Genomic DNA, 27,819 nt, shown 5'->3' with positions numbered 1-27,819 from the left:
ATGAAGCTCCACCGCGTGACCCCGGGTGCTCTGCTTGTCCTGCTGCTGGCCAGCTGCAGCAGGACACTCAAGACCTCTGCCATCGACCTGCGCACCTTCATCGGCTGCGCTGTGCGTGAGTTCACTTTCCTGGCCAAGAAACCTGGCTGCAGGGGGCTGCGGGTGACGACGGACGCGTGCTGGGGACGCTGTGAGACCTGGGAGGTGAGGCTGCGCCTGGGGCCGAGGGTGGCTGGCTGGCACCGACACCCCCGGGTGGTGCTTCCCCCGCCAAGGGAAGCCCTTGATAGAAACCCACCAAACATTAAACAGCTTGCAGCTATCTGCAAAACAGGCAAGTGCTGTGTCCTGCTCCACGACCTCCTTGTCACCACTGTTGGTGGAGGAGCACTTTGCTGATAGTTGTTCCCTCCCTCCTTCCACTGCCTCAAAGGGGGATGCACATCATGTGGTGATATTAATGAATCACTTATGTAATACTGTTATTTTGCAATTTGAAAGCCTCTTACAGCTTAACCACTTAAGGAGAGGCAGCCTTTATTACTTTACTGGAAAAAATTCCTTTGAGATTAGGATGGAGCTCCCAGTTGATGGGTAATACATTTTGTTCCAAAAAGCAAATCCCAAAGATAATGTCTGTTTCTAATTTGGTCCTGTTTTAAGTCACAGCCCTGTATAAACATGAAGTGGTTATGGTTTAGGGGCTACAGGGGGAGAAAGAAAGAGCATAAGTACATCTACACGCACTTCAGAGAACAAGTTTCTGACTGTCGTCGTCTTTCTGCCACTGGCAGGCTTCAGGAGCCAGACTCAGTTTAACTTATTCAGGGAAGATTTGAGTGGCTCCAGAGGGATTTTGTCCCCATGAAGACAAGTGCTCTGTATAAGGAGCAGAGGAGGAGCCAGCTGTGTGCCAGCCCTGACTGCCCTCTTTCACTGCTTGGCGGGATGAGGGGAAAGGCCACCGGTGGCCAGATTTCCCTGGTGGTATAATATTCTTTAGAAGGACCTCTTGTCACCTGGTTCCCCCTACTCCCAAGCTCCTCTGGCAGCACAGACCTTGCAGGCTCTCTTACTGCGCTGCAGTACCACTGGGATGTAGTTAAGCAGAATGCATCTGGTTTTAGGCTCAATAGCTTCAAGAAAGCACCACGATGTACTTGGACAGGACGGGTGGGTGGGTGTTGGTAAGACAGAGGGTGTCTGGATATCTTCTTGCTGAAATATTGCAGCTGTTCTTTTCCATGCCATCGCTTTCGGTTCCCAGGGCAGGGTCTTTACCCAGCACAGAGGGAAAGACAGAAAAAATTAAAATGTCTCCTGGCTGTGTTACCTTATGCTGTTTCCCATCTGCACAAGGGAGAGGATGTCAGTGGGCTCCCATTCCTCTTTGCTCTGCCCCTTCTTGGAGTCTTTGGAAAAAAGGTGCCCCCGTCGAGGAAAAAATCACTTTTCAGCAAAAGCAATGCCACTGTGATACCATGTGGGAGTGTGGGTTTCGGGGCCTTCAGGATCCCATTGTCTCCTGGTGGCTGAGGTCTCTGGCCAAGCTGTTTTTCTCATGAGGAACTGCAGACTTCTATGCTGGCTGCTGTGCTGGATGCATCCCCCACGGTGTGCATGCATGGGGCTTTGTGGGACGTGCAGCCTGACTGGGAAGACTGGTCTGGTTGAGAAAAAAACAGCCATTTGGCACCTGGATGCACCTCTGCTCATGGGCATCTCGTGCACATGAAAGGGTTTCCAGCAGAACATATTTTCTTTGATGGAGAACCAATCCTTTTGGAAGAAAGAAGCTGCTTTTGGCAAACATGCAAATTTGGTCGAAACACTAGTATTCTGCTGAAAACCAGCTTTTTGGATAGGCTTTTGTCTTCCTTCAGGCAGCTTTAATTGGAGCTTTATGCTTTAAACAAACAGAAACACGCACATACACCCACTCCCCTCCATGGCAGGGCTCCAAGAGGCAGGTGTTGAAGGACGTAACTGAAAAATTATTTCCATGGCCCCTTCCACCTTACCCAGCGGCTCCCCTATTTACACTAAATCCCCCTGAGGAAACTGGGACTCCAGATGTTTGTCTTGCTTCTTGCCTGAGGCCAGCATTTCTCCCCCCTCAGAGGCCGGTGTTGGAACCACCTTACATCGAGTCTTACCACCGTGTTTGCACCTACAACGAGACCAAGATGATGACGGTGAAGCTGCCCAAGTGTGCCCCTGACGTGGATCCCTTCTACACCTACCCGGTGGCCATCCGCTGCGACTGTGACATCTGCTCCACCTCCACGACTGAATGTGAGACTGCCTGAGCAATCCTTTCCCAGGTCAGGCAAGGAAGGGCCGAATTCTTCCCTGGCTTCATACCCCTTGGTACCTCCAGCGTTACAGAGGGTGTAAGTCAGTCCAGAATTTGATCTAACCCTGTAATGCTCCTAATCATTAACTTTTATGGGCAGATGAGGTTTAATCCCCTCTCCTCATACTGTTCAAAGCATTAGTGCTGTAGAAATGTAGTACAGGGCCGTACAATAGCAAATCCTGTGGGGGGGGAAAAAAATTGTTGCAGTTTCCCTTCCTTACAGGCTTTTCACACTGTGTGACCTTTCTTCATGCACAAAGTGCGCATGGACTAAACAGTCACCGGGGGGTGGAAACAGGCCACAAAGGCATTGCAGCCTGCCTAACCGCCTCTTTATTCATGTTGGGTTTTAGCTCCTTCCCGGTAATGGAAATGCAATTGCTGACATTTCCGTCACCTCCCCCCCGCCGTTAGTTCTTCTTACCCTGAGGTCTATGAGGAATAACAGTCAAAGAAAAGGCCTTAAGGCCAATGAAATGGAAACAGGTATCCAAATTGCTACCTTGAAATTAGGATGAATGCATACTCAGCCCTGACCCAGCAAAGTACTTAAACTCATGATTAAGTGTTTTGTTTAATATCATGAACTTTTACAGTTAAGCACATATTTCAGTGAATTGCTTAATTGGAGCCATTCTGTTGAAAAAATCTTGCCTTACAAGAGACAATTCCTTGGAAAAAGAGAGAAACCTGTTAAATCTGTAAAACCAAAAGTGCACTTTTTCCCATCTGCTTTTGTCCAGGGATAGGAGGGGAATTGACTTCATATAAAATCAGTGAGACTCTGCAGAGCCCAAGGAGTCTCTCCTGACAATTTCCAGAGTTAGGGGGCCCAAGCCAAAACACGATGGTCATGGTTTGGTTTCAGTGAGCCCCTGGCTGAGGTGGTGGGAAAGAGGGGACTACAGAGGGTGTTCCCACACTTCCCTGCACTGCTCAGCTCTATGGAGACCCGTTCCTCCAAGGATGCACACAGAGCTGGGGGCAGCTAGATGTGCTCGCAGGAAAGCTGAGGAGCAGCCAGTAATATGGTCAACGTGGGTGGGAGAAGCCCAGGACAGGAAAGAGAGCAGACAAGCCAAAGGATGGTTCACACCTCCTCAGACCCACTATTTACAAAGGGGAGGGGACACCTGGGAGCTGCTGCAACAGCCCCCCTGGTGACCTCAACCATGTAAGTGCCTTTCTCCTCCAGTTCCCACCTGGAGGAGGACAGACCCGTGTTTGTCCCTTGTTTCTCCTCTGAACACAATGGGAAGTTATGTGAAAGCAGGAAGATTTGCCAAGTGAGAGGGGCTCACAAGGAGCTTACGAAACAAAGGCACCTTCTCAGATAGCCATTAGAAGAGAATTGCTGCTGAGAGTAATATCTGCACCTGCCTTCCCCAGATTGTCTTGTCTTCTGGATGCAGTCGCCTTTGTTTCCAAGGATGCAGGCTTGAACCTTCCCCGAGTGTCCTGTCCTCAATGAGACAGATTTAATTTAAGCTGTAGTTTATTAGTTGCTGTCCCTTTGTTTTTTCTGTCAGTGTAATCATAAAACCTGCGCTGTGATTGAATAGGAAGGACGCGATTTTATCACTCTGCCTCCTGTAATTCTGAATAGAGACTGCTGTGTCAAACAGCAGCAGAAGTTGCTGCTCATGATGAGGTTAGCTGCCTTTAAAAAAAGTCCTTGTGGTTTTTTTTTCAACTTGCGTCTCACAATCCATCTGTTCTTGTTATTGTTCTAACTGGCATGACAACTGTTATGGGAAACCTGCAAATTATTTTTTGTCCTTAATAAACCTCAAAATTGTAGTATGAAAGCAATTTAAAGTAATGTGTCCCCCTTTATTTATGCATAGAGGTTTCTCATGCAGAATGTGTATAAACTCCTACAAACTCTTTGCCAGAGCTGTGAACACCTGCAAAACATCTCCTCAATGCTGATGTGAAGTCATTTCCTTGGCTGGATTTCTCTCACGGAGTCTGGCTGCGCTGTCATCTCAAGCTTAGAAGTTGGGTTAGAAAGTGGCAAACTTCCTTCCTTTGCAGCCAGCAGGAAATATGGGCTGTACCCAGATACGGTGAGACAGCAGAAGCCTCAGCAAGTGTGCAGGAGGAAACACTGCTGGGTGTGAAGGAGGGTTTTGACTGATGCAGTAGCAGCCAGACTGGGAGGCGGAAGAGGGAGAGTGGGAAGGATGTATTGACTGAAACCAAGCTAACACTTCTGGACGGTCTTTTAAGGAGGAGAACAAAAGTGAATGGAGATGCTGTGGGTGGCAGAAGTACAGCCAACGCCAAAGCTCACCAATCCATTTGACTGGTGCCCATCCCTCTTTGTCCAGCTCTGTTGGGTTCCCACAGGTGGGCACACCACAGTGAGTTTCAAGGAACCAGCTTCATTCCTGCTGCTGGCAATTGCAAATATGGGGCTTTTCCCCAGAAGTTCTTACACTACTTGGTCATTATTCTGTTGAACTCCCATCAATTTTGATACTTGCGACCAGGTCTTTTGGCTTTCGCATCCTTTATGCTGCAGCTGGGATGGTATGTCCTGCTCAGAATCTGCAGGCGGTCAAAGCAGCCCACACGTTTCAGAGCATGAGAAGCCCCTTCCCAGGCCACCTTCATCTCCCTAGGGGCATTTAATGCTCCTTAAAGCCACAGATTTAAATCTCACCATCCCACCTGTCCAAGGCAGTTAAACAGCCCTTCTGTCTTTGATACCCAAGTTTGCAAGGACTGTTTGTCACAGAGGCTGTCACATCTCCCATGAAAACCCCTATTGCTGTTTTGTAGCACATTGGTTGTCCCCTTCACCTGGACACCAACCACTAGCACCAGACAAAAATCCTCACAGACTGCAATGTGAATCTCTTAGAAGTCTAATTTGCTATTGCGCATTTAAACTGTCATGATGTTCATTACCTAAGAACAAGGGAAAGAAATTTTGCTCTGCATGTATAAGGGGAACTTGACTTCCCTGGGAGAGTTGTTCTTGCAAAACAGGGAGCAAAGTGTGGCCAAAAAGAAGCTCCTTCACAAAGCCTCAGTGTTGAACCATTCACAGCTCTGCAGCCCCAGCTTGAAGTACCTGCTGCAGTGAAAGGCTTTCTGTAAGAAAGGAGGTGGTTGCATCTACCTGCTCAAAAATGAGCAGGTGCAGTTATGGAGAAAGCATGATTATACAATTTGGGGACTGGACTTGGTTCTTGACTCTGCCATAAACATGTCGGGTGAGCAGGGGCAAATCAGTGGATTTCTTTGTGCCTCAATTTCCCTTCTGGACACTGGGACTGATGACAGAGCTGTTTTTTTTTTCCTTCCCGGTGTGTTTTGGAGTGTACAGGCTGCAAGGTCCCTCATGGTGAGTCACATCTGTATCCTGCACAGCACTCCATTTCTCAGGTTTGTTGTGGCTCTTTTAACCCGAACAGCAATACTAACAGTCCTGCAGTGCTTTGATTTTTGACAATACTTTCCTGTTATATGACAGCTGCAAAATTCCACTGGTATTTCAGAACTTCAGCTTCCCTTGCTCCTGTGCTGTGGTCGGCGTGCCCAGCCAGACTGACCATGCCAGAATTTTACCCCGTCTTCAAACCAGAGTTACGGTGAGAGGGAGGGCAGGAAGCCTCCCCGGACCTGTGTTTTCTGCATTGACTGGATTTCTCTTTGGAGGAGGGGACAGGCAGCTCCCTCCTGCTCTCATTGTACTCACATGAAAACGTAGGAATTGCCGCCGCGGGTCGGAGTGAAGGGCTGTCTCGCCCAATATCCTGCCGCTGACAGTAGCCAGCAGCAGAAGCTCAGGGAAATGTAAAAGCATCAGGGCTGTTCAGAGGTATCCTTCCCCAGCTGTATCCACCCAGCTTTAGCAGGCAGCAGTTTAGGAAGGTTCTGCTCTGGAGGATGCATTTGGCACCTTGTTAACCCCAGATGTGCAGGTCTTCTACACGGCTTCTTCCCAGAGAAAGCCTGGTCATAGAAGGACTGGTGACTAATGCCAGCTTCCTCCAGTGGCAGGTAAATTAGACATATTCCAGGCCACACGCTGTGCTCTCTCAAATTGTCCTGGCTCCTCTGGGGACATATTCATTTATAGCAGCCAGAGATTTGGGCTGCAGTGCCTTTTTATTAGGAATAGACATTGCCACCTTTTGTCATTGCTCTGCAAGCAAGTGCCCCGGGCAGGGGCTGGTTAAGCCTGCTGAGGTTCACAAGCTGTGAGAACATGCAAAAAGCATTTCTCTGGCAAAACTTGCTTTAGCCCAATCAATGTTAGGGACATTGTTCAGGAATGGTGGGATTTATGGTCTTAATTTGAAGATGAGAGTAGCTGGTCAACGGCACTGCTTCTGCTCTTGCAATCAATGGAACTGAAAAGCTCGGTAACAAAGGCACTATCTTTTTTTTATTTATTTTTTACTTTTTTTTTAAAAGAAGATCCACATCTCTGCCCTGAACCCCTGGAAGGCTGGATCCAGTCATATTCTTGATTCCAGTCCAGTATTTAAGGGCTGTCTTTCCTCAAGTAACTTCTTCAACCGTTTAAACATTTCCCTTTCTCTGCTGCCTCTCTCTGCCCTGTCTGCTGGGCTGAAGGTTACACAGCTCATCATCTTCCTTGCCATCAGGAAGAGTTTGTTGAAGGGTTTTGTTATCTGTGTGTTAGGGTTGTCAGGGAGTGACAAACTCCCCTCAAAACTCCTAGCGCTTGGGCTAACGCTTTTCCTAGTTGCTCTACCAAGAGAGCTCCGGTGCCTGCTAGGCTGTCGCGTGCTGGCTTCTCTCCAAAACACTTTAAATATTCACTCAAGGGAGAAAGAAATGCTTTTATGGCGCTATGATAGTGCAGTGGAGACCACAGACAGTAATGCCAAGAACCCCTTAATAAAATAATAAAAAGAAGTTATATCTGAAAGAGCAACCAACCAAGCACCTTAATATTGGTGGAAGATGGGAGCCTAAAATCTCCAGGCCAGTCACTGAGGGATACCCTGGGACCAGAGTGAGCCAAAAGCTGAGTGCCAGCAGGGAATCAGACCTGCAGGTCCCACAAGTCCACATTCCCATGTTTCCAGGCTGCAGAGAATTTGGTTAGGCAGCAGTTTCCCAAGAGGAACATGCCCGAGATGAGCAAACCTCTGCAGTGTCACCTCCTGTGTGACTTTCTGCTGGGGACACTGGAAGGTGCGGGTGGTTCCAGTACCATCCAAAAAGCAGTCCTATGTGTTAGTATGTGTTTTTCCTACCTGATATGTCCTGCAAGGTGTACGTGATTACCATCTGGAAAAACAAAAGGAGCACCACACCTCAAAATGCTGCTGTCAAAATACTTAGTAATACATTTATTTTGTTAAAATAAACTATGTACAATAGACGATATTAATGTGCAGTTACAATATACAATAATTACATGTTTAAAAGAGGATAAGCAAAAGAGTACAGAATCGTGCTGTAAATAGGAAACTAATACTGTTTACATGATTTTTAGACTATGCAAAACATAATTGCTGGAAAACTGAATTTCCTTGTTTTGAAATTTTATTGCTTTGACATGAATTCTGAAGAGTTGGGTAAAATATTTGAAAGAAGATATACCACTCAAAAGTCAGACATAATGTTTTAGTACTCATGCTTTGGTTTTACCAGCCCCATACTCCAGCGATATTGCACACAGCAACTTTTAAGACAAAAAAATTCAGTTGCTCACATGAAGTAAATAACTTTTTCTTAACCTGCTAAGAACGGACTGGTGATGTGTTAAATCCTGATTTGTGCTGAGGTCATTACATCTGCTTCACAAACAAACTCAATTAGAATAAATTGTTGCATTGTTACTTTAAGTATTGCTGAAGTACTATGCAAAAAGAAAGGAAAGAAATTCTCTTGTCTTTGTGTTCTCAGGGGAGCAGAGAGTCTCTTTGCAGCCAAATGCTTGTATTTGACAAGTGCATCAACATCATAAAAGATTTAACTGGATTCAGTTATCCTTGCACTTGAGGACAGTTCGACCCCATCTCTCTGCTCCTCTTTGCAGCCTTCTTTGAAGCCCTCCCAGTCTCAAGGTGCTGCTGAGCCCCAGTTATTCCAGTGTGACTCCGCGGAGGCACTTCCGAGCCGGTTCCCCAGGCTCACGCCGCACTCGCTGGGGCAGCATGGACACCATGCTATGCCTTGCTCTGTAGCATTTCCCACCTGGCAACGTGGGCTCACCACCTTAGATGACTTCTGCTCATAAGAGGAGAAGACTTTGCCCGTGTCTTTCCTCTCTCACATAGCTCCATGTCATTGCTTATTAATGAATTAATATTTACAAGTTTGGAGAAAGTTTGGGCTCATCTACTGCATATTGACAAGGCAGTTCAGTGCCTGCCAGTTCTGTAATGCAGTTAGAGCAGCTGCCTATTTTGGGGAAAAGTGTTGGGAGATACGATATAACAGTCATACTATGGATATGACTTACACCCAAAACTACTTTGACAGACATCAAACAAAAATTTCTACCTCTTATCAGTACAAATAACTGTTGTGTTGGAAGACCTGGAAACTGTAGACTGGTGACAACTGTTTACTCTGAATTCATTAACCTCTGATCAAAGTGAAAATTTACCAGAGTTGATATCAGCAAGAGCTCAAACTGATCTTTGGCAAAACCAAATGCAAAATTAAATCTGGCATCCTGAATGGGATGAGATGAAATTAAGCGACAGCAATGAGTGCAGTGTCGAACTCTGCAAAGGTACCCATTTGTCATGAATATGTAATCATTTTCATCTTCAGCCACAGTAGCAGTTGAAAAGGAGTTACAAATCCAGTCTCAAAAGCTCAAGCTAAAGATCCAGATCAGCAAAGTCTCCAGATGCTTGATTTTTTGCAGGAGTCCACGAGCAGCAGCCAAAAGGTAGAAAAGATTCTTGGACCTGGCTTAGTGTATCTGTGCGCTCAAGGCTTGGTCAGCCACAATAAAGGGGAGAAAAGGAAGAAAGGTAAAGACTCAAGTGCTTTACGCATTAGTCATGTGTGGACCCCATTGAAGTTTTCCATTGCCTTCAGGAGAATTGAAATGAAGCCAACATACGGCATCTTTGACAATCCCACCCTAAAATTATAGTTAGAAGAAGCAGCCAAACACTGCATTATGGTCTGCACGTTCTGGAAGGAGGTGTGGGAATCATGCTTAGAGTTACTTTTGTTAGCATATTTTCAAAGTTAAAGAGGTTTTTCACCATTGACAGCATTCATATGATTTTTGCTTGTTGCTCTGTGATATATGGGTTTGTGAACTCATTTTCTGCTTACAATGTGGTTCTGACTCTTTTTGCTGTTCCTGGAACTGCCCAGGAAAAAGATATTCTTGTTCACATGTTTCTGAAAGCTTTAACTGAAACAAAGAAAAGAGATTTCGAAGATTTATTTCATCCTAGTTACGGGTGTCCCCTTAACATCTTAAAATAAAGTTTGTTTTAGGGTCAAACTGACTAATTATGGTCTGGGCACTGATTTTGCAGCTGTCCCCCAGCGTAGAAGCGTAGATGCTATTCTATAGCATTCATTACTTCTATTCGGTGTTTTTGTCCCAACTTTTCGATGCAAAAATATTTCTATTTGTGTTTTGTTTTGATAGGTGAAGACAGCTGAGATCACAAGCCACTACTGAAATCAGTGGGAGGCTTTTTCCTACTTTCAGAGGGTCTTTATTCACTAAGAGGAAAAGAAACGTTTATAGTAGAGATTTGTCTTCATTTTTACGTAGAGCTCAAATGTGTCTAGAAGTTATCTGACATAGGTCACTCCATGCCCACCTCCTGTCACAGCAGATGCTCCTCCAGTCCCATAGAGTTGTGAACCAAGAAAAGGTTGTTATTTGTAGATTTTTGTTGTTGTTGTTGTTTGGGTCTTGTTTTTTTTTTTTTTTTAATTATTTTTTTAAATGTAGATAAAAGACATTACAAATCCTCTTCAGGGAAAAGTAAAATACAGGGAGAAAGGTGTGTTTATTGAACAAATGGTCCCTGGGCCAACATGAGCATATGTTGATTGCTTTGCTGGAGAAGACAAATGTGCTTTTAAACAAGCCTGGCTTGAGACAGATTGATACCATCGCAATTTATTTTTAATCCAGATGAAGTTTCAGTATGGTGAATCAAAAGGTATTTGCTGTGAAAATAAAAAGCTACAAAAAAGGTCACAGACTGTAAGAAAGATATGTAAGCAAACGGGCACCTTTCATGTCTGAATTAGAAGGACATTTTTGTAAGGACATGGCAGCTTGCACGGTGAAAATACATCTGCTAGACACATATCATTAGTGTAATTGGCCACTGTATCGCTTGCTGTGTATGAAGTTGGGTGTGATGAGGGGAGGCAGCAATAGAAATTGTCTGCATGAACTTCTGCAACCTTGTCCAAGCTCCTGTAAAAGGTTCTCAAATTGGGTTTCTGGAGTCTTGGGACAATATCTTGGATGGGATCTTGACAACTTGCTGCTGATGGGAAGTGAAGCCCGTGCATCCTTGGCAACAGAGAGTCACTGGTAGTGAAATGTTTGTTCCCTGTTGCTCTGTTTGCTACACTTGGGTGGGTTTTTAGCCACTTCCCTACAGTTGCATTGCAGGGATTGTTTCTGGGGGAGTCCTGCTTGGTTTGTGTAGCAGCATGCCCAAGGCTTGTCTCCTTTCCCAACTCATTTCTTAGTTCTTCTCTACCACGCTTCCTTCGAGATGGCAGATACCAGACAGATCCTGCTGCTGAGCATGACGGAACACCGGGTGATTTGTACAGTGTGTGGGGAATGGGAAATCACTGCTTTTTGGAGGACACAAACCACCAACACTAGAGCAGGTAGAAGAGATTTTGTTATATATTAACTACAAGGGCAGGTCACCAATGGCCATATTCAGCCTCCCTCATTTACATAAGCAGTGTCATTGGGATTGAATAAGACATGAGGAAGTTGGAGACAATCCCTTGTGAAGTAAGATGCTCTTCAGTGTGAGGGAGACTGCCAAAATCTGGCCCCTTAATAAAAGTATTTGGAATAACTTTATTGCATATTAAGATGCGGAGCTAGATTTAATTTTGTATTTATTTTCAACTGAAGCAGTGCTTTGAAAGAGAAGAAAGGTGAGAAATATCAACGATAGCTGCTGAAATGATTGTATTGATTGTCATGCTGGAGTCGGAGTGAATGCTGCAGTTCCCACCAGCAAGAAGAAGATCTGCGTAGGGACCAGCGCATGCGGAAGTTGAGGGAAAAATTCACAACATGCCTAATTCAAGGCAATGTGAGGCAAGAGCTTGTAGTTGGTTGTTCTTCATGAGCTACGCACTACTGTAACAGTAGATATTTACAGGGCACTGAGAGACGGTCTGGGAGCATGTGGTACATAGGACAACCAGGGGGAGCTCATCTTGAGAACTGCTCCCCACCACTCCTCGAGATTATAAGTACATGGGACTTATACCTGGCTGACCAAATGCTCCTGGATGGATCTGCGTGGGATTAAAGCCTTCTTTCTGCATTCTCCCCAGCTTTTCTGAGCTCTCAGAGGCACAGGACAAACTGCAGAACTCTTTGTGAGACCTCCTTCACGTCATGCTGGAAGTGGTGATATAGCACAGGATTGCCCCAGTTCCACTGGCATGGTGTGGCAGCAGCTCTCTGAAGGGCAGAGGCATCTGTAAGTTGTTTAAATGTGATAACAACTCCCCAGTTTCTTGAGATATCTCTCTAATACCTAATATCTCTTATATCTCCTTGCAGGAGTTTTCATGAAAACCCTTTGGGAACTCTGTTTGAAACTACAACTTCAGGTTAACAATTCCTGGTGGAACATTAAGGTTTCAGGAGAGGCCAAAGGAGATGAGTTTTACAGGTTCTAGCAGATTTCTTGTAAATTATGAGTGCTTTTGAAATGATAGCAGACTATTAGCAGATGCAGCTCTGTCAGGAAAGGTTTTGACATTAATTGCATTAAGAGGACATTGGCAAATAGGTTCCTGGGATGGTTTATAGCCTTTATGACTCTCCTAACCGTGTTCCTTTGAAGGTGAAATCGAGGTCTGATTTCTAGCTCATTTTACAGTGAGAAAACTCATCTCCTTTCACCTGGCAATCTTTTATTGATTTTCTTTTCTTGTTACTAATGGTGCTTGAAAATAACTCCAAGTTTATATCTGTTGCCGTATGCCTGTGCTTGCACTGTGTCTGGTGTTTTGATATTTCTGAAAATAAGCTTTGCTGCCTGTTCACACACCATCTGTTGGCTTTTAGAAAAGGTATTAGGTATGACTTGCCAGATAGTCAATGACCCTCCTTACATCTTCCTACAATCCCGTTCTAAAGCCTGTTGGCCTGTGCTGTTCCTGCCTCCCCAAAATAATAGTGTAACAGGGCAGATCCTTGAGTAAGTGCCACATTTCGTGGATAAGCGTGTGTACATTACCTAAAACAGGAATAATGTTTATGGGACCTGCATTAACCATGGCTATTTTTAAAACATTTATTTTTGTTGGAAGAGAAATTAAAAACAAATGGAGTGCAGAGGCCATTTCTCAGTGGATTGTGACCACCCTCGCTCCCTTGCAGCTCCCAGATGTTAAATTTTGGTGACAATCATCTTGAAAAACTTGAAATTTTACTGCCTCGCAAACTTGATGTGCTTGGTTTTGTAAGGGCAAATAAAACCCTGGTTAGTCTTCACATTTTTTTGGTATGCATATTAATACTTTTCTATCTGCTTTCACCGCTATGCAATGATTTGTGCAGGATGCTGCAGTTTAATGCATTAGCACAGTAGCATTTTAGCATCTACATCACCATATGTTTTTCAGTTAATTTTCCTCAAACCACTGCAGTTACGTTAATGCTACAGCTTCCTATTTGATTTTTGATTTTACGTGCCTATCCTGTGCCATCGCATTAGTATTAATAGACAGCCCTGATACTCGGTGGCACACAAAAATATCATTTGATTATTTGTGGCTTTCTCCGATGCATGCTGGGAATGCTATATTGCACTTTTCCAGTGCGCTCATTATTTTATGATAAGCTCAGCTGTCAGTCTGGATTTCTATTTCCTCTGTATTTTGTGAAGCTCTAAGAATATCTGGCAGCTCCAACCTGCGTGTTTGCATTGCACTTCAGCTAAAACAGACTTCACTTACTTTAACCAGAGACTCGTATATAGGCTAGCGCTCTACAGCAACCTACATGAGCTAAAACAAAGTAATCATCCTATTTTATTTCCACTGAAGTAAGTGGCAGCAGAGCGAAGCTCCAATTTTCTCTGAAATGTGTGGAAAGCTTTTTTTGTTTGTTTGTTTCAGTGGACTTCTAGTCATTTTGTAAGCCAACTAACATCCCTTAAATATTTATTTATTTAGTCCAGTCCTAGTTTTTCCTCGTACTCCCCTGATATCTCTTTACATGTTACAGTTCAGCTGATTGCCAGTGTCCCAGCTGTGCGAACACTCACTGCTCTGCCTGGGGACGGCAACACAGCCTCTGCGGCACGACATGAACTCCTTCACCGGGCTTCAGCGCTGCCCTCGCTCTGAGCTGTGCTTTATCAGCCAGTCCATTTGAAGAAAATGTCTGGGACGTACTAAAACCAAATATAAAATATGCACAAAGAATGGCAGCAGTGAGGAAATCTTTCTTTTGCCTGTCTTTGATTTAGCACAACTTTGTTTTCGTGCATGCTTGCGTGCGGCAGGAAAGAGATGGTGAGTGAAAGCCGGCTGGGGAACAGCAACAAGGTGGTTGCCTCGAATTTGATCACTTTTGTCAGAGAGAACTGTTGATTTCTACCTGAAAATATTTTGGGGTGTTGGAGCTGATTTCTGTAGGTATCCATGGTAAACTGAATTCGGGCTAAAGGAGGAGCTTGGACCCATAAGCCTCAGTGACTGCAGAATTAGGCACTGCATCATGTTTCTTGCCTTCTTTGTGCCATGGATGCAGTTCCTATAGTCCTCCTGAAGTCGCTAATTGCTCCAAATAACACTGGGTCTATAATTCACCACTAACCACGAGAGTTTTTCTGGTTGCATGTGCGTACTCAGCCACAGTACTGTGCTTCAGGCGAGGAGTGGGCTGGCAGTCCCCTGGAGTGGGGGGCGGGGGGAGCACAGGGCATGTGTCCCTGGGCTGGGAGGGTGCGCTGCTGTTACGCGCTTACTCCCAGCACTTCTGGAAATGCTGACTACAGACACTGCTTTTGCAAGGACTTACATCAGAGGTCTTCAAATCTGTATTTGCTGGCACTGTGGTTTTCTGCTTGGGCAATGAAATCCATAACAAGAGAGTCTCATGGCATTGCCAGGGTACCCGAAGGCTGCTGCGAGTAACAAGCCACCCTTCGAGTTCACCTCTGGTTGTCTGTGTTGCTGTGATGTGCAAAAGTACAGGCTCCCTGGGGACGCTTTAGCGAAAAGGCACGCTTTCTTCAACAGCAAAGAGAGCTAACAGGCAGCGTCTCTTCTCTGAAGGTCTGCGCTTCCCCTCTCTGTGCTATCGGCTGCAGCCCATCGTCTGCGACTCCTGGCAAAGTTCACTCCTGAGGACTGCAGCCACGCCGCAACTTAAACAGCGCTCACAGTAATGAAGATGGAAAAATGGGAGCAAAGAAAGAAGTAATGAATGGGAGGAGGGAGACTACAGTAAATCCACATGCCTACACCTCCACTGCGATGAGGTTTTTTACATGAGATACTGCATTAAAAAAATAATCTTAAGGCAATTGGATCATCTTAAAGCACTTGAAGTCAGTACGACCTTTGGCTTTTTAGTTTTTGCTATTTTTGTCTGCTGGGTAAGATGTAGAAATCCAGCTGATCTATAAGGTAAATTTTCAGTTGCCATGGCAACGTGTCTCGTTCATGTTCTCGCTTTGGCAGGGAGATTGTTCCACGCTGCTATTTCATGTCTAGGGCAATATTCTTTGGTGGCAGAATTTCTTTGTTTCAGTACATTAATGCTACAACTCTGTTCTTCCTTTCCCAGCTTATGGAAACATGGCTCAGCGTGAACATTCCCCTGTAAAAATACAGTTATTTGCATTTTTTTTGTTGTAAGAACATTCCTTAAGTCTGGAGGTAAATGTTGATCCATTTTGATAGCTTGGGCGCAGCAACATCCTGACGCTGTGAAGTTTCTCCATTAAGTGAAAACAAACTGGGATCACTCCACCTTTGCTTCCATGTGGTTTGAACAAACTAAAGTATATCCTGAACTAGCGAGTCTTATAAAAGAAGAGTAATTTAAAAGTACATCCTACCTATATGTTACATATTAGATTTCTACAGATCTCCATGTGCTTTCAGTCAATTCAGATTCAATTTCTAAGTACTGCAAAAACCTAATTTAGATCAATTCTTGCTTATGGCCACAAATGGAGTTGCTCTTGTTTCTTTTGCCACCTTTAGTCCTTTGTTTTTCCACACGGCACCTTCACCTTATTCCTAAGGTGAGGAGTCAAGCAGGAGCAGGCATCCTGGTTTCTGTTGGCTCAGTGCAGTCTGCAGTAGTGGGAACAGGCTGCACACAACTGTGGAGGGTTAGGAAAGCACATAGACATGAGTTGGCCTAGTGTGATACAGCGTGGAGGTTTCACAGAATGGAGGGCTCCTATATTTGGGTGAGAAGGACCCCTTTCTGGTCATGTTCCCCATTTCAGTTGCATGTGACCTTCATTGCCTTTCTAACCTGCTTGGTTTCATTGAACTCATCTCACTTTTCTTTGCAGGTGACTTCACACAAGGGTGCAGCAGCTGTGGCACTTTGCACAACGCTTCTTCTTCTTCTTGGGGTGGAAAATAGTCAGGATTGCTTCATCAAAGACAGTCTTAAGGCCTTTCTGTGTGAGGGCTGAGCACTCCAGATAGCACTGTGCTCCGATCTGAAAGAGAGAAGAGAAAGTGTGAGTACCCACCGCAGGGAGAGACAGAGTGACCCTGTTCCAGCAACACTGTACATGCATGCGTGTCCTGCCACAGAGGGAAGCCCACGCCTTTAGAAAGGGGGTTAGGTCTTTGCTCTGTTTGGTATCTGGCTGCCTATAGGATTAAGGGACAAGCCCAGGTGGTCATCCTGAGTAAGGGAGCAGGGATGAGCATCAACACCAGTATCTCACCACAGGGGGTTAATGGGGAACAGGAATTCCCTGCACGACCCTCCAGAAAGAGTGGGGCTGTGCCCAGGTTTGAGTGCTAGACCAGGAGCTTGGCCTCCCACCTGTGCAGCTGGGGAGGGTTTCAAGGAGATGCTGGGTTGTGACCTGAACCCTTCATATACTTGGCTCTTCTCCCCTGACCTGTCAGTCTTGTGTCCTGCCTCCTGCAATTCCTGGGAGCTGCTACCGGGGGAGGGCTTCCAGCTGGCATCTGGGAACCGGGAAGCATCACGGAGATCGGAATCTCCGGGGTGTACTGGTACGACACAAACACACACTGTTTGTGCAGCCTGGGAAAGCAGCCTCAGCTTGGTCAGCTTATTCTGCTAACGGATGCTCTCACTGGCCTTTGAGGGCCAGAGCCTCTAACAGCACCTGCAGCATATAAGGTGGGAATGCTTAGGGTCCAGGTGCCCGCATTTCAGGGTTTGGGGAGGGCTTTTATCCCCTTATCTTCCCAGGAGGAAGGTGCAATAGCACAGAAATCTTGGGACCTCCTTCTCTCCTGCTTGAAGTGCAATGGGTAAGTGAGAATCAAGTTTTCTGTGCTTTTGTAAGGGATAGGGATGAGTTTGGAAAGAGGTGGCTGCAGAGAGGCGTTTGCCACATGCACCTCCTGGCAGAAGCCTGAACAAGAAACACTTGACTTAGGTAAAGTAGGCAGTAAAATCTGTTTTGCTGCCCATTTGCCACCTGCTGCCCTGTGTACCTTGCTGCTTTGCTTAGAGCTCAATAGGGTATTGCAGCAGGACAGCAGGCTCAGGAGCCGCGACCTGGTTGTGAGAAGCCATCGAGAATGTTGGTTGATGAGAAGCTCAACGTGACCTGTTAATGTGCGCTCACAGCCCAGGCTGAGGGAGTTAGGGGTGTTCAGCCTAGAGAAGAGAAGGCTCTGAGGAGACCTTATAGCAGCTTTCTAGTATCTGAAGGGGCCCTACAAGAAAGCTGGAGAGGGACTTTTTACAAGGGCATGTAGTGATAGGAGGAGGGGGAATGGCTTCAAACTGGAAGAGGGTAGATTTAGAGTAGATATTAGGAAGAAAATTCTCACTCTGAGGGTAATGAGGCACTGGAACAAATTGCCCAGAGAAGTTGTGGAGGCCCCATCCCTGGAAGTGTTCAAGGCCAGGCTGGATGGGGCTTTGAGCAACCTGGTCTAGTGGGAGGTGCCCCTGCCCATGGCAGGGGTTTGGAACTAGATGATCTTTAAGGTCGCTTCCAACCTAAACCATTCTATGAACCTGTGTCTGGGTCCAGCCTGTTTGCCCAGAGGCTTTAATCTCTGGCTGGGACCAACCAACACACCCTGGAGGAGTTCACCTTGAATGGAACAAACCCAACGGAAAGCTGTGATCAATCAATTTCATGGGACCTCAGAAAAAGCTGTTACCTCCTTTGCTAGCTTCACTCCGTGCTCGTAGGTAAGTGGTTTCTCCTTCATGTAAAGCAGCCGAGCCAAAGTCTTGGGATCATCCCGAAGATCAATCTAACAGAAAATACACAAACCCTGTGCTCAGTGCCACCTTGCTGTAACTCTTAAGACATTCATAGCTTTACGAACCCACAGTCATGGCCTCTCATAAGGGTACCTGTCCTCCCGGCCTCGGATGTTACTTCAGAAATTAATTGCATATGTATTTTCCTTCTTCTTTCTTTTTTTTTTTTTTTTTTTTTTTTTTTTTCTTTCTGTTTAACATGAATTAGTTCTCGCTGGTGGGTTATTGGACCACAGCTCAGATGGCTGCAGTAGAGTAAAGATGTGGTTCTCAATAGCTCTCTCAATGCTTCTTGGAAAGTCTCAGTGGAAGCCTGAGCCACATTGGAAGGGGAGGCTGCTGTGATCCTGCACTGCATCACCCGAAAAACATTCTGACAGGGCAGACAGATGCAGTTCAGTCTGACTGACTTGAAACAAAATCCTTTGTTTCCATGGAAAACATCAAAGTGAAGCATTCTGGCGTTTCAAACCCATCCATTTTCAGAGTGTGTGATCCAAAGGGTAATACTTTTATTTTAAAATGGGTGTTTTAGATTATTCTAGTGTGGAAAACAAAGGCAGTGTTTGAACGATTGGACTTTCCAATGGCATGAGGACTTTGGTTTTGACCAGAATTTGATCTGTTTCTCTAACTTGGCTTAGGTTACTGTCCAGCGTTCAGACATTTTCCAGACTCATATCCCTGCTTCTCAGTTCATAGCCGCTCTGTGTCTTGGAAGAAAACCCATATTTAAGGCATTTTTATTTGATTGATAGATTCAGAGATTTTAAAGCCAAAACAAAGTGGTTTGATCATTTAGTCTAACATCCACTATAACACTAGCAGGACAGCAAGTCACTAATTGCAATGTTGATGTAAAGCATGAGGGAGGCTATTTCCTTCCCATGTCTTTAAGTAAGTAATTTGGTTAATTATTCTCATTCTTAAAATTTAGTTGGAAGTTTAGCTTCTGCTTCTAACCAGATTTTGATGTTTCCCCCCCCACTAAAGACCTGTCAGAAATCTTTTCTCCCTATAGGTATTTATGCCTTGATACCACATTGATAGACATTTGAACAAAAAGATGGGATGAGTTTTCCCAGTCATGACTAGCATGATGGGACATCTACATGTTGGTTCCCATTCCCACTCCCTGAGTTTTCCTTCAATGGGGAAGTCTTGCTGCATTTCACTTAAGAAGTTAAATAGGAAACCTTTCCAGAGAGCTCAGCCTCCAGCCACTTCTGGGGCAGAGTAGGAGCCCCCTTGCTCTGAAGACCCTCATGATGGCTGGTGGTGCCCCGGAGGAGTGTTACCTGTGTTCCTATGAGGACGTAAGGCACGTTGGGCATGCAGACTTTCAGCTCGGGCACCCACTCCTCCTGGACGTTGTGGTACGAGGCAGGGTTCACCACCGAGAAGCAGATCAAGAACACGTCTGTGTTTGGGTAGGACAGGGGTCTCAGCTGGTTGTAGTCCTCCTGTCAGGGGGAAAACAGCAAGTGTGTTATGGGGTGGAGGATAACTGCAGATGGGGGTATCACATTGCCCATTGATGAACTGCTCAACACACCTATAACCTCTGGGGAGGTGCTGGGGAGGAAACCACCCCTTGAGGGCCAGGGGTGCTGTTTTGTCAGCACCTTTCCCCCGAAGAGCTAACATATATATATATATTTTGTTGTTGTGTGTGTGTGTGTTATCCGTGGTGATGCTGGTGTAGAGGGTAATGCTACACAGCAGCCATCACTGGTGGTGTAATAAAAATTGATCTTGAGGCCGTGTGTATCAACCTCAGCCCTCCAGCAATGCGATACCATCCTGGGAAGTATTATTTGACTGTCACTGCTAGCTAATATTTGCTGATGACACATGTCTCTAGGGGCCTTTCTGTTAATGCCTACAGGGGAATAGAAAGCCCATAACATTATAGACGTGACCATATACAACAAATACAGGTCTTCGGGCTGTTTGGTGCCATCGCAATCATGTATGGTACGCAGCAATGTGTCAGTCAGCAGAAGAGATTCGTATTGAAAGCACAAAACAGATCAAATCCAGCCTGCAGTGGCTCGGTAAATCACTGGGGGGGATTTAATGTTTCCACAGGCCCTGGACTGGGGAAGGAGAGATGTCTCCTCTTTGTGCTAGTTGTGAAGGGGGTGAATTTTCAAACAGCTTGAAGCGCAGCTGTGTCGTGTTGCGAGCGGGTTTTCATAGCTGAGTTTCAAGGAAGAATTTGGGTCTGTCTTCAGGCTTGAGATGTTGAGAGCGAGCAGAGGTTTTGCAAGCTGTGTGAAAGGGATAGGCTGGCTCTTTCTGATAGTGGGAGCATATGTAGCTGTGTCTGGTGGGTACTTATCAATGAAACCTGTTAGAAAATTTCAGTGCAATGAAACAGATGCTTTTAGAGGGAATACACATATTCTGAAGAACAGGTCCAGAATTAAAAAGGGAGAAAGGAACACAAAGTTTGAGTGTGGGAAATGATAATACTTGTTGCTGTCAAGCCTGCCTGAGACCTAAGTCTTTAGTTTGTAGTTTCTGCATTCTGGGTAAGCCTCAAATCTCTGCAGTACAGTCACTTTTGATTATAACTGTATGAAAACTCAATCGGTGCAGTTTTGCTTTGCAGATACTGAAACAGTTAATAATTCAATGAAAAGAGAAAAAAAAAAATATCCAGGCACTGTTGCTCAGACTTGAGAGCGTTTATTAGAGGTGGGGAAAACCCACATTAGGAACAGAAACAATGTAACTCCTCTCTGTCCTGCAGGAGCAGCTGATACAGGACTATATCACTGTGTGCGCAGATTAGACGGGGTTTTAATTCAGCTTTACTTCTGTCTTGGTTTGGTTGGGTCAAAAAATGAGCGGGCTTAACTATGAGCTGAGACCGGTAAATCTTTCCCAAGTCTTTTGTTCACTGAGTATGCAGTGATAAGGTGACCCAGACTATTTCTGAATCAACACCAGTTTCTGAAAAATACTGATAGATCATGTAAAAACAGTCTGCTCCAACCTTTTCTAAACAAAAAAACCTCCATTATTTATTTTGAAAGGAAGTATGAGGCTGAATTTAGCTCTGTCTCATTAAAACAAAGTTTAAAGAAACATCCTAAACCACAAACAAAAGGTTTTGTTTTGTCTAACTGAATGTTCATTGTCCCAAACCCACTTCATAAGGAAGAGTAAATTCCCAGTTACCACCTCCAGCCCCAGAGCCACAGTATTTGAGGAAAAGCCAGAGTATTTGTCAACTGACCTTTGTCTTTCCAGTGTCAGTGGATTCTCCATGTTCAGAGAATGTTAGGAAAAAAGTCTCAGATGTTCATGGGAACATCAGTGATACAGGCCACAAAGAAGCAAAGTCAGTGGGAGGAGATTTATATGAGGCTCTGGAGATGACACCCAGCGCCCAGCAGATGAGTTAATGAGGCAAAGTAGATGCCAAGATAATGGACTCAATGGAGCAATTGCATTACAAGAGACAGATGAGTTTTATCATAGACTCATAGAATGGTTTAAGTTGGAAAGGACCTTCAAGATCATCGAATTCCAACCCCCCAGCCATAGGCAGGGACACCTCCCACTAGACCAGGTTGCCCAAGGCCATGTCCAGCCTGGCCTTGAACACCTCCAGGGATGGGGCCTCAACAACCTCTCTGGGCAACTTGTTCCAGTGCCTCACCACCCTCATAGTGAAAAATTTCTTCCTAATGTTTAATCTGAACCTGCCCTCTTCCAGTTTGAAGCCATTCCCCCTCGTCCTATTGCTACGTGCCCTAGTAAAAAGTCCTTCCCCAGCTCTCCTGTAGGCATCCTTTAGGTACTGGAAGGCCGCAATAAGATCTCCCCGGAGCCTTCTCTTCTCCAGGCTGAACAGCCCCAACTCCAGTCCTCGGATCATCCTCGTGATTCTCCTCTGGACACGCTCCAGCAGGTCCATGTCCTTATGTTGGGGACTCCAGAGCTGGATGCAGTACTCCAGGTACTGCAGGTACCAGGTACTGTCTCATGAGAGTGGAGTAGAAGGGCAGAATCACCTCCTTTGACCTGCTGGCCACACTTCTTTTGACGCAGCCCAGGATGCGGTTGGCCTTCTGGGCTGCGATTGCACATTGCTGGCTCATGTTGAGCTTCTCGTCAATCAGCACACACAGGTCCTTCTCCTCTGGGCTGCTGTCCAGCCATTCCCCCCCCGAGCCTGTATTTGTGCTTGGGATTGCCCCGACCCAGATGTAAGACCTTGCACTTGGCCTTGTTGAACTGCATGAGGTTGGATTTGGCCTACCTCTCCAGCCTGTCCAGGTCCCTCTGGATGGCATCCCTCCCCTCCAGCATGTCTACCTTTATGTGGACGTTGTGGGTTAGGAAGGCCTGGCCTGATTACAGGACATTATTTTAACCCAGAACACCAAATCTGAGATTAAGTATGTTTATGCCACAGTCAACGTGGGCTGATACTATGTGCCTGGCAAAGGCCTTTTCTGTTTGTTGGTTTAATTGCTGCAAATCAGCCTCCTAAAACAGCCACGCGGTGGCAGCAAGCCCTTGAGGAATCGTGACTTAGGATACTTGGAAAGAAATTGGCTAAATATAACCAGTTTCAATATTCCAGACGTGCATATTTAGAGGGGCTGGAACTTATTGTACCATTAAAAATACAAACTAAAAGCCACGAGCGCTCTGCCTGGCAGTTACAGCTCCAGGAGTGTGCATTTCATTTTATTTCGCTTGCTTCTTTGTAGCCTCTAGAAAATGCTTTTTCGAGAGGAGCACTCCCAATCTGTGTTAGCAGCACAGAGCATTATATAAGCCGTAAGGAGGGACAACCGCACATCACGTAGCAGAGGTCCTGTCTTCTGTCAGGGCACATGGGAGCTTGCATGGATGTGTTAAAGCACAAGCACGTATGTGATGGATGAGAGTTATCAGGGGCTCCTGTACATGCCTGTGCCTGAAGGCTGGCAGGACCTCCCAAACCACATCAGACAAGGACCCTGTCTGTATTTGTACCTGCTCCCCAGGAGAAGGCTATAAAACCTTGCAATGGACCGTTATGAGACATGGTGCATCAGGATCATTTCTCATTCAGAGACAGTTGAAGTCAAGCAAATAAATAGTGTAAAAAAGGGACTGGACATTTGCATGGGTATGGGGCACATCCAGAGGTGCCATAGTTAGTGACAGTGGTGTTTGGCAACAGATGTGAGTCCTCATGGGGTTGGGCTGTAGCTGATCATTAATTTGTTTCCCTGGCTCGTGCTCGCGTTTTTCTGCTTGTTATTTAGTGAGTGCAAAGCTTTCCAGTTTCGCTGCCTGGCCACTGGTTTGGCAGGGAAATGCCAGAACCAGACCTGGCCGTGCTGACTTACATGCCTATGGCTTGCCAGGGCCGAAAGGCATCAACCGGTGTTGCTCCCTCCCTGCTCTCTGGCCGCCAGCAGCCTTGCAGCACTTGGGCCCAGAAAGTACAGCAAAACTTGCTTTTTTTTTTATGTTGCTGCCGTGCTGATCTCGCGTACACTCCTTGCCATGTCAGCTCATTAAAGCACTCCACACCTGAGTCCAGCCTGGGGAAAAAAAGACCACTCTTTTTTAACTCCTAGGACTGTTTGCGCCAGGGATGCAGAAAACCAGATCCCCCAGATCTGGGGTCTCTGCCAGCTCTCCCTTCAGGCTGACAGAGGGTCCTGCTGCAGGAGTACATTTTCCAATTGTTATTTCATTAGCATATGTTTTATAGCACCGTAATGTCAAATGCTATTTTTGGCTATGACTTCACACCGATGCCTTTGGAAAGCCACACGACACAAGGAGAAGGAGGGAGGAAACAACCCAGATGATCTGTTGTTATAGCTTGAGCATGTGGGAAGCATCATCCTTTCAGCCTCCACGGAGATACAATCTAGTCATCAAGAAGTGATTCATCCTCTCAGTTTTGACTAGATAGCCAAGTCCTCCAGACCAAGGTCTGAAAGGGAAATGAAGCTGATGAGTTAGAAATGATGCTTGAAGGCAAGTTGTGCTCCGACTAGTCTGAAGCAGGAGAAGGCAAAATGACTGTGGAGGAACAAATGGAGGGGTGAAGTTTGTTAAAGAGACAGATCAGTGCTTCTTCTGGCTCAGGAGGACAAATAAGGGGGTGTGTTGCTGAGGGAATGGGTGGCAGGTGGAACAGTCAGCCCTACAAAACAAGCAGAGATATTAAGGCACTGGGTAAAATCTGACTGAGAACTGAATATAACTCCAGTCTTGTTTGCAAAGGCTTGCGGTGCTGCTGGATTGTGACGGACACGCTCTGAGCTCAGCGTTTCTGAGCGCACAACAGAAAATTGAACATGGGACAAGGATTTGGGTCACATTTTGGGACTGGCTTTTGGATCATCTGTTTGTACCATGTGACTAGAAAGGATGGGTGGACTGTGACACCAAGCTAGCTATGAAGTGACCATTGCTTCCTACAGACACGTGATAGGAATAAAATGAAAAAAGTGAAGCCCAAAGCATAAAAGCCCCAGTGCTGCTGAGTGCAGGTTTTTCTGGAAGTGACAGTCTGTCCTGATGTGGTTTTTGACCTCTCTGCATACTGCTGCAAAGTATATTCTTTATTAAGTGGCCTTCTGCAGACAGGAGGGTCTCCTTCTGCACTGTTTATGCATTTCATAGCAGCCAGTCATGGCCAAAAAAAGCAGAGCCAAGAAGTGCTCCTGAAAGCAGAGCCCAGCACCCAGAGCTGCTGGGTCCCAAAGAGCGAAGCAGGCTCCCAAATCTGCTTTCCTCTCCTGCTGCATCCAGTGACAGCACGTCCTTGACTGCCTAGTGCCAGCTCTGACCAGAGGAGCTGGTGAATGTGGGTTCTGACCTTCCCAGGCAGGGAGGCACCTGGGACCTGCTCTCTCCCCTCTTGGCAGGTGGTTTTCTGCAAAGATCCTGTGTGGATGGTCGTCCTTTCTTTATTCTGCCAGTTGCTGGCATTTGGAGGTAGGAGAGGCAAATTTCACCGTGAAAATGTGTTGCTCCCTGTACCCTTTTCTGCCCTTCTACTGGCAGAGCAAGGCAGTGAGAAATACTCTCTCGTCCTCTCTATGGGATGAAATCAGCCCATAGACCAGAGCTCTTCAGCAAATTTTCAGCGCAAGCACACTGCATCAGACTGGGGAGACTGGAAAGAGTAAAAGCATTATATATGAAAGCAAGCATGGGGTCTAGACTCTTCTGTAATGGATGGACACCCTTGTCCTGGGAGAAGGATGCAGGGATGGGTGCCAACCTGGCTGGTTTACCATTTAAAAAGTCAGTATCTGGTAACCGATAGACCGGTGGAGTATTATATTAGTTTTCTGATCTCGGAAATGGGAATTATTCTCTGTATCTTCAATGCCACCATGTGGTAAATGTAAGAAAACACAGACTTTATAGGAAATGTCATATTTACAGTAGGAGGTGGATATATGGGAGGCTAAACAGCCTAATCGGGTTTTAGGGATGACTGTGTGTGTGTTTTCTTCCTGAACCAGAATGAATTGTCATGCTGTGCTGGGCACTGGTGAGGCCCCACCTCGAGCACTGTGTTCAGTTTTGGGCCCCTCGCTACAAGACAGACACTGAGGTGCTGGAGTGCATCCAGAGAAGGCCAATGAAGCTGGTGAGGGGTCTGGAGCACAAGTCTTATGAGGAGCGACTGAGGAAACTGGGGTTGTTTAGCCTGGAGAAGAGGAGGCTGAGGGGAGACATTACGGCTCTCTACAACTGCCTGAAAGGAGGTTGTAGCATGGTGGGGGTTGGTCTCTTCTCCCAAGTAACAAGCAACAGGACAAGAGGAAATGGCCTCAGGTTGCACCAGGGGAGTTTAGGATGGATAGTAGGAAAAATTTCTTCACAGAAAGGGTTTTCAAGCATTGGAACAGGCTGCCCAGGGAAGTGGTTGAGTCACCAACCCTGGAGATATTTAAAAGATGGGTAGATGTGATGCTGAGGGACATGGTGTAGTGGTAGGTTTGGCAGTGTGAGGTTAACGGTTGGACTCGATGATGTTAAAGGTCCCTTTCAACCTAGACGATTCCATGATTCTATGAAATCTCTATGTAGAAAACAAAAACGAGCTGGTCAGCAGTTCAACCATTACAACTCATAACCGATTGCTAATATTTGTAAAAATAACCCCACAAACAACAAACCCCAGAATATGGTAGCAAGAAACAAGCAATGGGAAAAGGAAACTTATAAAAGTTTTGCATTAATTTACCTGCCCTGCAGTGTCATAAAGTCCCAGCAAGTGTTGTTGTCCTCCCACAGTCACAGTTACTGGAAGAGAGAAACAAGAGATACTGTTTATGCAGAAACCAGTGGCCTCATTTTATGTGTTTTATTCCTAAAATGCCAATACACCCCTGTACTAGACACATTAGCGCATACCTTACAACATGCATCCTAAACCAAGCACAGAGATTCAATCTGAACTGAAGGCAACCTAAAGTCAACAGAAGCAAATGCTTTATGCCAAGCTTTTATTTCTTCACAGACAGATGAGCCGCACCCATTGCTACTATCAGGGACCCAGAGACTGGTGGACATTTGCTTCTGTCTCTGCAGCCACCAGCAGACCCCCATGAGGCGCTAGAACTTGAAAGCACAAGATTCCTGCCTCCCCGTCATGAGCCTTGGGGTAGGTTTGTCATGGATCATTGAGAGTTTTTTTTTTTTAATTATTTTATTTGTTCCAGGCTATAAAACAATGAAGCATTCAGCAGTGGTTGATGTTTGGTGTGTCTCAGTGGAGGTGTGCTGCCTCTTGGGCAACCTGTCCTGTCCTGTGTCATGCAATCGCAGGTGGCAGTGCTCAACATACGGGGCTGTGTGGCGGATGCTTTGAAGGACAGAGAGGAAGAGAAGCATTAATATTTGCAGGGATGTTGAACAGATTCTGTTGCAAATGAAGGAAAGCATGTCTTGGTTTATTGATCACACTCAGCATATTTACTCCTTTAGTAGAATTCACTTTGAACTTCATTTTGAGCCCGCTGACATCGATGAAAATATTTTCTCATTGCCTTTGGATGAACCCTGTTATTAGCTGATCTCTGTAATCAGTGTTATTTTGTATAAAGGATAAGATCTGTGTTAATGACACTTAGTTAACCAGTTAATCTGCTTAAATCATTACTACTCCACTGGAAAGAAAGGGGGGGAATCCAGTTCCACCCATTAGCCAACAGGAAGACTTTACCCATTCACCAGGGAAGTTGCTCAGAATAATGGTATTCTCACAGCCCATGGACTACTACTTTTTTTAAGCATGATGGAAAACAGCTGGTATGAACATAGAGCTATGGCTGGGGGGAGGCTAAGACTGGTTTCCATCGGCCAATAACAATTTGCAATTAGTGAGGACTGGGAAAGATTAATAACTGCTTTTGGCAAAGAGGAGGCTTGAAAACATCACGCAGGTTCTTACTGATTTTTTTTTAAAGTGATAAGACTTTTGTAGGAGAAAAGCACCTGCCAGTTTATAGAAGTTAATAGCTCCTGCACTGGGGAACTGTGTCCTGTTTGAAATCTCTTAGACTTCAAGTCTGTCAGTGTGGCTGGACAGACTGATTACTCAGCAGCTTTACCTGCTTGCAAAGCGACACAGTAATTTTGCTGGCATATAAACAGAACAAAACTGACATCCTGAAAGAATAAAGGCTCAGTGAGGACCAGACTTGCTGATGAGGGCAGGATGGGCCACACTCACCCGCTGCTGGGGCTGCCTTGTGATGTGCAGGGGAAAGAGGAGATGGGAAACAGGCCAAGAGTCTTCCTTCTG

The 27,819-nt window shown here is 45.7% G+C and overlaps 2 protein-coding genes across 2 annotated transcripts in view; one reads left to right on the top strand and one right to left on the bottom strand.

Annotated features, from left to right (window-relative positions):
* On the top strand, window positions 1-2,309 carry GPHB5 (glycoprotein hormone subunit beta 5; the record flags this gene model as incomplete). The annotated part of the gene is made up of 2 exons (XM_082484935.1): window positions 1-204; window positions 2,121-2,309. The coding sequence occupies 2 exons, from the start codon at window positions 1-3 to the stop codon at window positions 2,307-2,309; spliced, it is 393 nt and encodes a 130-aa protein (XP_082341061.1).
* Window positions 2,310-15,729: 13,420 nt separating this feature from the next.
* Window positions 15,730-27,819, bottom strand: part of RHOJ (ras homolog family member J) — a gene marked incomplete at its 5' end in the record, with an annotated part of 55,221 nt that continues 43,131 nt past the window's right edge. Inside the window, 4 exons of the mRNA XM_082485662.1 lie at window positions 15,730-16,254; window positions 17,918-18,013; window positions 19,322-19,486; window positions 26,257-26,315. Of these exons, the coding sequence (XP_082341788.1) occupies window positions 16,108-16,254; window positions 17,918-18,013; window positions 19,322-19,486; window positions 26,257-26,315 (467 nt within the window). The 3' untranslated portion in view covers window positions 15,730-16,107. The remainder of the gene's footprint in view (window positions 16,255-17,917; window positions 18,014-19,321; window positions 19,487-26,256; window positions 26,316-27,819) is intronic.

Source organism: Vanellus vanellus (assembly GCF_965231255.1).
Source record: "Vanellus vanellus genome assembly, chromosome: 6".
Classification (NCBI taxonomy): Eukaryota; Metazoa; Chordata; class Aves; order Charadriiformes; family Charadriidae; genus Vanellus; species Vanellus vanellus.
This window is presented reverse-complemented; position numbering and strand designations above follow the sequence as displayed.